Consider the following 12,047-nt stretch of genomic DNA (forward strand, 5'->3'; position numbering starts at 1 on the left):
TAGGTCGCTGGACGATACTCCATTGGAAACGGTCTTTTCATTCCCGTTCGCCTAATGTTCAAAGAGAAACGTCAATGGAAGGTCAAAAGAAGCCATTCGAGTTGCGTCGTGAATGTTTACTGCAATTTTTAAAATCATGGCCAGTCATGGAGTCTCATTACTGCAGATCAACATCAGAAAAAAAACCTTTTAGCTGAGTGGCAATCTAAACAAAGTCTTTATGATTTTTACATCAATAATTGGTGCGAATCAAAAAATGTGCAGCCGCTTTCTATAGCAACATTTTCCAAGGCTTTTGAAGAAAAAAATTATGCCATTTTTCACCCGAAAAAAGATCAATGCGAAAAATGCGTTAGTTACAAGGTTGGCGACATCTCGGATGAATACAAAATCACATACAAAAGAAAAATGCGGCAAGGGAGAAAAAGGAAAAGGATAAAAATACACAAAAATATTATGTATTTACGGTGGATTTGCAAGGTGTGCTAATGTGTCCCGTATCTAAAGTGTCTACTTTATATTATAAAACAAAACTTTCTTCCAAATACTTTATTGTCGAAAATTTGGTACATGTACACGAATTTTATTGACAAAGCTTCAGAAAATAAATACAATCAAATCAGATTTTACAAAACAAATATAAAAAATTTATAAATTTATACAACATATAAAATGCCTAAAAAAAAAAAAAAAATGCAAGAGAAAAATGTTACAAACAAAATCTTTATAAAACAAAATATATGCATGTAGACAAAGGTAGCAGAGATAAAGGGACACATAAAGGTATGTTCAAAATTAAAATTAACAGATTAAAAGCTTAGCATCTACTACACAATATCCTCAGCCTTAAAAAAGTCTTCAATCGAATAAAAGGCCTTTAGAAGCAAATATGACTTCAGTTTACAACGAAACTGGCGCAAAGACTGAACACTTCTTAATTCCACGCTAATGTGATTATAAATCATTAAACCGCGATATATAAATGAATCTTTGATAGATGTAAAATGAGGAATAGGAAGGGGAATATTATTAATCTGTCTGGTAGGATAACTGTGATGTCGGATTGGAAAACTGTTCTTATTTTTGAATATTAAACACGCAGTTTCCAAAATAAATAATGATGGTAGGGTCAAAATACGGCTCTCTTTGAAAAGATTACCACAATGCATTCTAGAATGGGCCTTAAATAAACTTCTGACAGCCCTCTTTTGCAGCACAAAAACAGACTGAAACAGATAATTTGAACACGCACCCCAAAATGGAAGAGCATACCTTAAATGCGACTCGAACAAAGCAAAGTACACATCACCAGCAACATCTCTCCCCAGTTCACGAACGGTTGCCCTAACAGAGAAGCAGCCAGAAGCAAGTTTTTTATTTAACTTTATTATATGGTCAGAAAACTTTAAATCTTTATCAATGACTAAACCAAGAAATGCAGAATTGTCTACCATGTCCAATGCGTTCTCACCAAAATCAAGACTCTCAGCTTGAAAATTGAAACCAATAATATGGGACTTTGACATATTTAAGCAAAGTTGATTGGAATCACACCATTGCTTCAATTTCAGGAGATCGGCTGCAACATCTCTGACAAGCTGCTTGGGATCTTTATTCGACCATAAAACCGTTGTGTCGTCAGCAAACAATGTAAAATGTCTACATATGCTAAGAGTAATAAGATCATTAATGTATACAAGAAATAGAAGGGGACCAAGAACTGACCCCTGTGGAACACCACAATCCACAGACTCCCTACCAGAAAAGTCACCATTAAGGTACACAGACTGCTCGCGACCAGACAAATAGCATTCAAACCACCTCAGTGCAACACCCCTAACTCCATAAGCAGAAAGCTTCTGAAGCAGTATCTTATGACTCACACAATCAAAAGCTTTGGACAAGTCACAGAACACCGCCGCAGTCGCCTCTCTTCCATTAACACCCTGGAGAAGTTTGGACAAGAAATCAAACATAGCGTCAGAGGTGCTTTTCCCTGATAGAAAACCAAATTGTTCATCTCGAAGAACCCCTTCCCCCAGAAGAAACCTTAAAAGACGATCCTTCATAAGTCTTTCAATTAACTTAGATAAAGTAGACAAAATTGAAATCGGCCTATAGTTGGATGGACTAGAACGATCACCACCCTTATAAAGAGGCAAAATTTTTGCTAATTTTAGGCAAAGAGGAAATGTGCCCGACTGAAATGAAATATTAATAGCATCAGAAAGAGCCTGAATAGCACTCAAAGGAAGTTTTTCCAATAAATTCACTGAAATACCATCGTCACTAGATGTCCTTTTCTTTTTCATCGATCCTATAGTGCAAAAAATCTCCCTGGGAGTAGTGGGGCTTAGGTAAAATGAGTTTCCACTAGTGGTAGGTAAAACTTTGAGAGGGTCATAAGTGGAAGAGAGACCCTTTGTGAGGATATCAGCAACCGAACAAAAGTACTTATTCAATATGTCAGAATCAATCTGCACCTCCTGAGAGCCATTACTTCTGGACACAACCTCATTAACAATTTACCACGCTTCGCGTTGCTCATTGGAGGAATATTTCAAACGTTTGGAATAATAGAGTCTTTTCGCCTCACACACAACTTTTCGGTAAACAAAATTATTTATCGGGTAGAACTTTTTTTAAATACCAAAAAATCTAAGATTACGACCGGAAATGCGAATACCAGGAGTTAACCATCTTTTCCGGTCCCTAAATCGATTTTCTTCTTCAAGATCAATCGAACTTCAAGTGCACAGTCTTTGTTTTTATAATTTAATGAATTCAGACGCTTATTGCTTTCTATGGAATGAATCTGAAGGTGAACTTAATGCGGAAGAATTTGCAAGCATATGGTTATTTTTTTTAGAAAAAAAATATTGCCAAATATTACACCTCCAGAAGACCCTAATGAAAAAGTCGCCCTTATTATATATTCTGATGGATGTGGATACCAAAATCGCAACTGCACTATGTCGAAACATTGCTATTGCCTGGACATACGCAGATGGAAGTTGATTCTGTTCATGCTAAAATTGAGCAAAAGCTTAAAGATAGAGTAATTAATATACCTGCTGATTATATTTCTGTTTGCCAACAGGCAAGAAAAATTCCTGCGCCGTATGATGTAAACTATCTTACTTACGACTTTTTTAAAAGTTTTAATTGTGTGCAATATTATAAAAAAATCAGACCTGGTAATGTTAAAGGAGGCCTGAAAGTTATATGATATTCGTGGGAAATTCTTCCACAAAGGAAAGGCCGAATATCTAGAACATATTTATGGGAAGATTTAAGTCCACTTTACTTGGAGAGAATTAAAATAGCTTCCCGAAAATATGAAGATCTACAGGCTATAAAAAAAACTTTTTCCCCGGGACTACCATACATTTTATGATGACTTGTCCCATAAAACAAAGTAATTTAGGATAAAATTATGTTAAGAAGAAGAAAATAATATTATTTTTCACTTATTTTTTACTTTGTTAATTTAAATAATTTTAGTATTTTTTTTGTAATAAAATATTAAACGATTACTAGTATTTTGGTTTTATTTAATATTAAGGTATTAATTAATATTATGGGGATAACCTGCCAAGTCCAGCCAAAATTTGAGTTCACAAAATGCAAACCTGCCTATTTTTATTTATTGACTTAAAACAGTTTGTTATACACAGCTTTATATTGTTTCTAATATATAATCATTTATTTAATAAAAACCAATAAAACAAGGCAAACTTACAATAATTTAGGTAAAATATAGTTGATTTAGGCGGTTTTTTGACTCTCCTGTAACATAGGTAAAATGTGACTTGGCAGGTTTACACTTTAGGGTGATATAACGAATAATATGACGATAAAAACAGAGATAGCTAAAATGGTAAAATCGTATTATTAAAAATAAAGATCAACAAGGCAGTAAAATATGGATAAATACATAAAATAAATGAATACATTTTGTTGCAAATAATATTAACCAAGAGAAGAAACCGCAATTATTGTTCCAGTTAATTAAAAATTATCGTTTTAACTAACAAAAGGATCAAGCACCTTCACGATATGTCACACTGGGGCTTGCTGCGATTAAAGTTTATTGAGGGATCGGAAATAAAGTAATAAATTGCAGTGATACACTAAAATAAACATATTTCAATAAGCACTCAATAATTTATTGTGAGAAAAAAATCATAAAACGTTAACTAAATGAGAAACAAGTTCAAACGAGAATTGCGGGCTTCTTCTTTAAAATAAAAAAGTATTGTACTCACATTGTAACAATGAAGGAACTCATTTTCTCACTTTTACTCCTGACGTCCCTCAAAGCCATGTCGATTCTTTTCTTTTTTACCTTTTTCCTAACATCCCCGTGACACAAATATCAGTTGCTTATGTAAAAATATTGCTTATGTGAAATAGTTAATTAGAATTATGTCGAAAGTCAATTCAGCTATTTGTCTATTACCAAGTTTCGGGTAACGACCTGGCTTACGAAACAATGGTGCAAACATTGTTTTTATTTTATATTTTACTAGCTGAATGCCTGCGGCGTTGCTCGCGTGGAATTTGAAAAAAAAAGAAAAGTTCTACTGAAGGACTTCTTTGTAAACAAGATTTTTTGTTTTACCTTCTCGTAATATGTAAAAATATGAATTTTCAACGCTATAAGTTTAAAAAGAAAGAATTTTCGTAGAAGAACTTTTCACTCCATTTCACCCCTTTAGGGTGGCGGAATTTTCAAGAGAATTCTGTTGTTTTCATTAAAATTAAATTAAATTGAAGTGTTTTGCAGTTTTTTCCGAAAAGCCACCCCTTCCCGATGGAATTTCAAAATATCCCTTCTTAGTGGACGCCTACATAACCATAGGACTGTTGTCCCCAAATTTTATATTTCTAGGTTTTACCGTTTGGGCTGTACGTTGATTATCAGTTAGGACAAGTCATTTTATATACAGTGCTTTCATTTCAAAACGATCCACCCTTAATAACTTTCTTAAAAAAAAACAACAAAAAAAAACACGTCAAATTAGTAGTAAATATTCATTATTTCGAGACATTTTCGCTAACTATTTGCTTACACATTTACCGATTTCATTTTTTTTTGGTACCGTTGAATAGAGAATTTTATTTATTTTTTTTTTTTTTTTTTTTTTTTTTTTTTAAGAAAGTTATTAAGGGTGGATCGTTTTGAAATGAAAGCACTGTATAGAGATATATGATAAAAATATAGAGTAACGTATTTCAATATTAAATTGTAAGCATTATTTATTTGACAATATGTTTTGTGATGATTAATTTTTTGTTGTGATTTATTATATTTTATTTGGACCTGTTACAGTTAATTATATAATTTGCCTCTTTAGCCTTACTATAGACAGTTCCTGTTATATGAAGCAAATAAATAAATATGTTTGAAATTCCCTACCAATATTATGTATATTACAGACTGCCAACGAAAAAATCAAATGTGCTCAAAATAAACCAAGAATGCCAAACGGATCCAGAAAAATCAGAGCCTGACCATAAAGCGCCCAAAAATATAACCCCCGCTGTGAAACTTCACATCCGGCAAGCGGCGACAATGAAACCCACTTCGACCATTGAGAGTCCTAGGACCGCACCCGTAAAACCAGCAAATACAGTGACGAGACCCGCGTATTCTGTGGCCTTGACTAAAAGCGCTTCTGCGAAAATAGTACCTCCGAGACCAAAAGTGGAAGTGAGAAGCGTTCAAAGTGGAAAAAGTGTTACGGGGACACAGAGAGGACAGGGATTAACCAGAAGTCGGACGGTAAGTGTCTTCAGCAAGAGCCATTTAGAATTTTTGAAAGATCTAAATAGTTATTATTCTGAATATGTAAATCATGAATATGTAAATGTCCAGTTTTCCCATCAATTGCTGTGATTCAGATTTGAGGGTATAACCTTTGGTCTTTTAGCATCCATCGTAACATGTCCCTTTTTTGTTTCTTAAGGGCGCTGGATTATACCAGATTAAGCCAAAATTAAATGAAATATATTATATATAAGTTATAAATTCCAATATATTAATACCTCAAAACTTTAATTAAATAACTGTGTACCTACTTGTTTTTGTTTTGAGGAGAGTGATCGAGTCTAAATTGATAATCAATTTGTGTGCACCGATTCACTCTCTGTTTACTCTGTTGCATGGCAAGATGGACAAAGTTGGGCGGACGACAGAGGAGCCAGCAGAAACGTAAAAGTGGGCAATATTAAAAAGGAATAAAAATATAAAATATGTTTAAATTCAAATACAAAATAAATTTAGAATTTTTTTCTTGTTTTGTAAAATCAAAAATCTTATTGATCTTTTATTCTTGCAACCACCTTTCATAACCAGCATTTTAATATAAATGAACAGCATGCTATATACTTTAGGCAGAAAATATGTGATAAATCTACAGCAAAATGAATTACTAAACTTGAGTGTGCAAAGATTTTCTTTCAAGTTGATTCTTGTGGAGTGATGTCTTGTGGATGTGACACCAGGAAAAACAGTTATCTATTTTTGGAAAATACAACAAACAGTATAATACAATTAAATTTCTAAAGGACCTTAATTCTTCATACAACAACAATGTAAAGTATCTACGAGGCTCCCTAAACAACAATTCCAGATCTTAAGATTCAATTAATTCAATTAATGAATTGTAAACATTTTCTGTTTAATATATCTCTGAGCTGAATAAATTTGTAAAATAATTTTCTAATTTTAGAAGTGTAGACATCAAGTTCATCGCATTTTAGATTTTGATCTATAATTATACCCAAATATTTGATGTAATAAATATGTTTAATTTTGACACAGAAGTTTTGTGGTTTTACTACAAGTTGACGTATGGAGCATTAAAAATTCATCTTTCTGTTGATTTGCATTTGTGGGAAAAAAAGCAATAAAATTAGTTTCTTGAAAATTTAAACTCGGTTTACTTATACCTAGCCAACAGCAAATAATGTTCAACCCCAACTCTGCCCGGCAATATACTTCATTCCAATTGTTAGCTGAAAATAACACAGCTATGCCTTCAGCGTATGATACCACATTGCAATTTTTTTAAATGTTACCAATTTCATTCAAACAAGACAGAAAGAGTATAGGGCCTAACACCGTACTCTGAGGCGCCCCCGTAGTAATGTTCGCATAGTCGCTAGAAACATTATTAATTTTAACTTTTTGTTTTCAGTTAAATAATTCTTTAATAATAAGCTTTATACTAATAATAAGCTTTGTTTTCAACAGGTTACAAATACCCAGTTACAGGAAAACCAATTAAATATATAAATGTGCAAGTACAAGTGCATGAACTATAGAAGAATTGCTATATAAAAAAAAAGAAAAATAGTGAGTTTGAGAAAATAATAAAAAATCATCACTAATTTAGGATAAGAATTAAGAATGAACCAAAATCAAAAAAGCAGAAAAAAAGTAGAAGAACATAAAAAAAATGTAATTAAATGTATTCAAACTAAGAACTAAATAACCTAGCCTCCCCCACCGACTATACGCAGGCGACTAAAAATAAGTGCCAGATTGTCATGGTGAATATCATAAGAATCAGAAATAGTGTTAAAGTTTTGACACATAAAGTCAATAGGACTCTGGTACAGAATGCTGGACCTGGCCGTGTCCAAGGTAAAAGCTGGACACTGTCTAGATCCTGGGCGTTGTATATGAAAGCAAATCCTTTCCAAAAGGATGGGCGGTCAATTTTATGGTTAAGTAAATTAAACAAGAATTTCACCGACTGCATTTTTTTCCTCTTCGCAAGTGACCGTTCGGTATATCTAAAGAGCAGCAGGTTATGGTCAAAACCCTTTGGAGGATATATAATCTTGGCATTTAAGGATGATGGAATCCATCATATATATGTATATCAATTATTATCCTTAAATGGGACTCGCCGTGGGACTGATTTCAATAGGTGAATGTGCTGGTTATAAATGGGATACCAAATGAGGGAGCTGTAGTCCAGCCTAGATCTAACAAATGCATAGTAGAGAGTTTTGGCAGGGGCAGTGTTCGAAAAAAGCAATTTATAATAATAAAGCCCAGCATCCGAGTAGCTCTAGATGTGAGGGATAAAAGAAAATTTTTGGTCAAAGGTGACTCCAAGATCCTAAAACAGGTAGACCTTGCGAGAGACTCTCCATTGACTTAAAAAGAATAATTAAAGGCAACTGAACTTTTGATTCGAAAGTAGCTGGCCACATTACACTTGGACACATTAAAGTTAAGCCTGTTCAAAGTGCAGCAATGGTGTACAGTATTGATGTTCTCTTGCAGTTGACCATAATCAGCTATATAGTCAACCCTATGGAAAAGCTTTAAGTCATCAGTATATGCTAACCGAGACTGAGAGTGGAGATCAAGTCATTAGCAAAAACATTAAAGAGAAGGGGGCCCAAGTTCTGAGCCCTGATGGAGTCCATCAGGGCTCAGAACTTGGTCAGAGGTGGGTGAAAAACAAGCAGATCTACCTTCGACCATTACAGATTGAGAGTGGACAACTAAATAGGAGTTAAGGAGCTTTATCAAGCGATCGGAGAATCCAAACTGGCGTTCAAGCTTATTTAATAGGATGAAGTGGTCAATCTGGTCAAAAGCATTTTGAAAGTCTGTGTAGATAATATCGATTTGACCTCTATCATTAAGTGCTTCACACACAAACTGAGAAAAAGATGCTAGGTTTGTAGTACGTGATCGACCAGAAACAAAGCCATGTTGATCGTTGGCCAGCATGGATTTAACCTTGGGAAAAATTAATTTATATAGAGCCAAATCAAAATTCTCTATTGTTCCAGCATCATCCTTTTTAAAGATAGGGCAAATTTTGGCTTGCTTCCAGATATTGGAAAAAATACCAGTGTTAAGGATCAGATTAAAAATGTGGGGCAAAGGGTCTGTAAGTGCAACAGTTAGAGTTTTGTGTGCAGTTAGAGCTTTAATAGTCTTGCGCAGAGATTTAAATATCTCTAGATCATGATTAGACTTGGAAATCTTAAAATCACGAGATGCTCTTTCCTTTTTATATATATTACAAATAATGTCCCCCCGAAAACCAGGGAGGAAAACATCTTTTACGTTTTACCTTGAAGGGTACCGCTCTAGAGAAAGTATTGTTCAGTATATCATAAAAAACATCACATGCAAAGTTGACGTCCCGTGACAGGCGACCAATCAGTATCTAGCAGCAGCTGATACAATAGTGGAAAGTTAGCCTTCCTAAAATGAAATTCCTTTAATTCAGCTTTATTAAGGGGTAGGTTATTGAGAGAGGTAAGACCTGCATGGAATTCAAATGACAGAGAAGTATGGTAGGTGTCCTTCGAGTGTATAGAGATGCCAAAGCTTGCAAAGATTAAATCCAACCAGCGAATATTGTTATTTACCACGTTATTGATTGCTTATAGTTCAGGAAATCAAGAAAATTACTTAGAAGTTGACGTTTACTATTTGGCGATACCGAGTGTTTAATATAAGTGGGGATATTAAAGTCTCCCAGGATAATCACATGTTCAAAATAGATTGCATTAACCCTCGAAAAGGCTTCGAGAAAGCGTTCTAATTGCACGGAGTCGATGGAAGGAGGAATTTACAGTACAAAAATATACAGTAAAAATTATTAAATTTGACTCTACATCCTACCAGGTCAATTTCTGGTATTTCTTGGCTGATCGCAGAGAGGTCGAGGAATCCGAGAAGAGGTGGTTCAGAATTTCCAGTAGAACACCACCATCCCTTGATGCAGCAACAAGGTCAGTTCTTCTGTCAGAACGGTACATTACGTATGAGTTAGGAAGGATTTCACCATCAAGTATATCATTTTGGAGCCAAGTTTCTGCGATGGAGATAATATCATAGCCAGAAGTAGACGCAGCACTAAAGAAGCTATTGGTCTTGTTGAACTCTCTTTATTAGAAGAAGCGGTGGTTCTCCCCTTATACAAATTTTTTCTAACTTATCGAAAAGAATATTGGGCTAACGCTTTGATGAGTTTTTGTTTTATTAGCATTGTGGGAATAAATATTGTTTATTAGTTTAAACATAACGTCTTCCGTAGATCTGTTCTACTGAAAGTTCTCTTGAAATCCAAATCAGTTATTGCATAAAATATATTTTTTTTCAAAAAATTTAACAAATCGTTTAAAGCAATTTACAAACAATTTAGAAAAAAACCCTGACCTATTTCAGTGTTGACTTTTGTCTCGCACTAAAGATCGTGTTAACTTTAGATACACTTCAAGAATCTGGAATTACGTTTGATCGTAAGCACTTCTTAAATATACAGAGTATCCCGGAAAATGTGGAGAATCTCTCGGATTCAGGCAGAACCTAAAAAAAAATTGGAAAACAATAAAGTAATAACTTTCCTTTAAAAAAAATCCTATAGGCCCTCCGTTAAAGACGCCTCTGGAAATCGGTTTTTCTTGAATACCTTTTGAAGTATTTGGTATAATTTAATAAACATTTTCCGGAATACCCTGTATATATCAAAGGTTTAATGAAAACTGTTATTTTGAATTAATGTAACCGTTATACCATCTTCTCCAGGGGAAGAGGTAGCTTTTTAGGGATTTCATATGTAAGTACAGTTCATTTTCAGTAATAGGTTTTAAAAATAATGAATTATGTTGTAGTTTGGCAATTTTGAATTTTTATCAATTTTGTTTTTTAAGGTTTTACCTATATTTGTAAAAAAAATATTAGCTATATCTTTTTCGGTTTTTATGTGAATATTTTCATAAAAAGTTTTGAGTTACCTCATTGATGGTTTTCCAAAGCTTTTTATATTTTTAGTTGACTTAATTAGTTTATTTAAAACATTTCTGTGTTTTTATATACTCGTTTGCTAATTCTTGGGAGTAGTTTTTAATAAGCTGCTTCTTTCTTTTAGTGGTTTATAGAGTTTAAGATAACTCATGCAAAACCCACGTTTTTTTTGACTCTCGACTTTTCGAGTTTTACTATTGGAAAGTTTTGTTAAAGTTTGAATTGAAAAAGTTATTCTCTTATTAGCAGTTTCTTACTTGTAGGTCTATATTTAATAAATTTTTTCCTATGGAAGAGGTTAGTTAAAGGGATTGTTAAAATAATCTGTGATCCTTCACCCAGTCACCACTTGCTAGTTCTGTGTCCTTTCCAATATCCTTAGAATCCCTTTCCTAGAAGAAAAAATAATATGTATATATTGCTATGATAACCCTAGTTATAGATTTTATGCTAATCCAGTTTATTTCTTAAAATTTGGAAATAAGAGAGATTTATAATTGTGTTTAGTTTTTCGAAAAATTCTTCTACTTCTTTTTCTTGTACAAACGTTGGTAATCATTAGGGCTCTCTGTACTTTGCCGACCGCTTTTCTAAAGAGACTTGTCGTCGTCTCATTATACCATTGTTGCAAATTCTTTAGCCCAGGTCCTCTCCTGCCTTCGATTCTACCTTCAATTATTAATTTGAGAAGTCCGTATTTTTGGTTTCTGAGAATGCGTCCAAAATCTTCCAAGTTTCGTTTTTTAAGTGAGAGCATGATTTCGAGATCTTTTGACATTTTTGCGAGCATATCCATATTTCGCCCTCTGAAAAATTAGAATGTAAAATAACGACTAATTGTGAGTCTACTGTTTTAATTTGATATTTATATAGGGAGAATAGGACATAATTTAATAATGCAAGAAGTGAAATAAAAATAATTTCTGACACTACTGATTGACACCATGTATCGTGAAAGCCTAAGGTTTATTCATAGAATATATAATTTTAAAATATGCCTTTTAAATCTTTTTACAATAATTCAATTCTCATTATAGGCTTCTGAAATGAATCCCCAAAAACCTCCATGCCAGAATATCTTGAAACCTAGATTCCCTCACAAGCCAAAAAGTATTCCAAATAATCCTGAATATTCTATAGGAAAAGAATTTACAGCCATACCATCTTCTTCGCTTCCTTCACGTCCCAAGCCATTTTTACCAAAAAGCAAAACTCTAATTGACATGAATAGAAAACATGTAAAGGTTAAAGTCGC

General features: G+C 33.5%; 2 protein-coding genes across 4 annotated transcripts in view; one reads left to right on the top strand and one right to left on the bottom strand.

Moving 5' to 3' along the window:
- The window catches only part of LOC126735699 (putative autophagy-related protein 11), a 71,292-nt gene extending 66,978 nt beyond the window's left edge, over nt 1-4,314 (bottom strand). Inside the window, exon 1 of the mRNA XM_050439766.1 lies at nt 4,269-4,314. The gene's annotated coding sequence lies outside the window, so the exon portion shown is untranslated. The remainder of the gene's footprint in view (nt 1-4,268) is intronic.
- LOC126735697 (S phase cyclin A-associated protein in the endoplasmic reticulum) overlaps nt 1-12,047 on the top strand; it is a 206,783-nt gene that overhangs the window by 16,343 nt on the left and 178,393 nt on the right. For 2 of the 3 annotated variants that reach the window (XM_050439761.1, XM_050439762.1), the window contains exons 8-9: nt 5,443-5,788; nt 11,830-12,030. In XM_050439761.1, coding sequence (XP_050295718.1) covers nt 5,443-5,788; nt 11,830-12,030 — 547 coding nt within the window. The remainder of the gene's footprint in view (nt 1-5,442; nt 5,789-11,829; nt 12,031-12,047) is intronic. The other variant, XM_050439763.1, reaches the window with a different exon arrangement.

The sequence above is a fragment of the Anthonomus grandis genome, chromosome 4 (assembly GCF_022605725.1).
Source record: "Anthonomus grandis grandis chromosome 4, icAntGran1.3, whole genome shotgun sequence".
Lineage (NCBI taxonomy): Eukaryota > Metazoa > Arthropoda > Insecta > Coleoptera > Curculionidae > Anthonomus > Anthonomus grandis.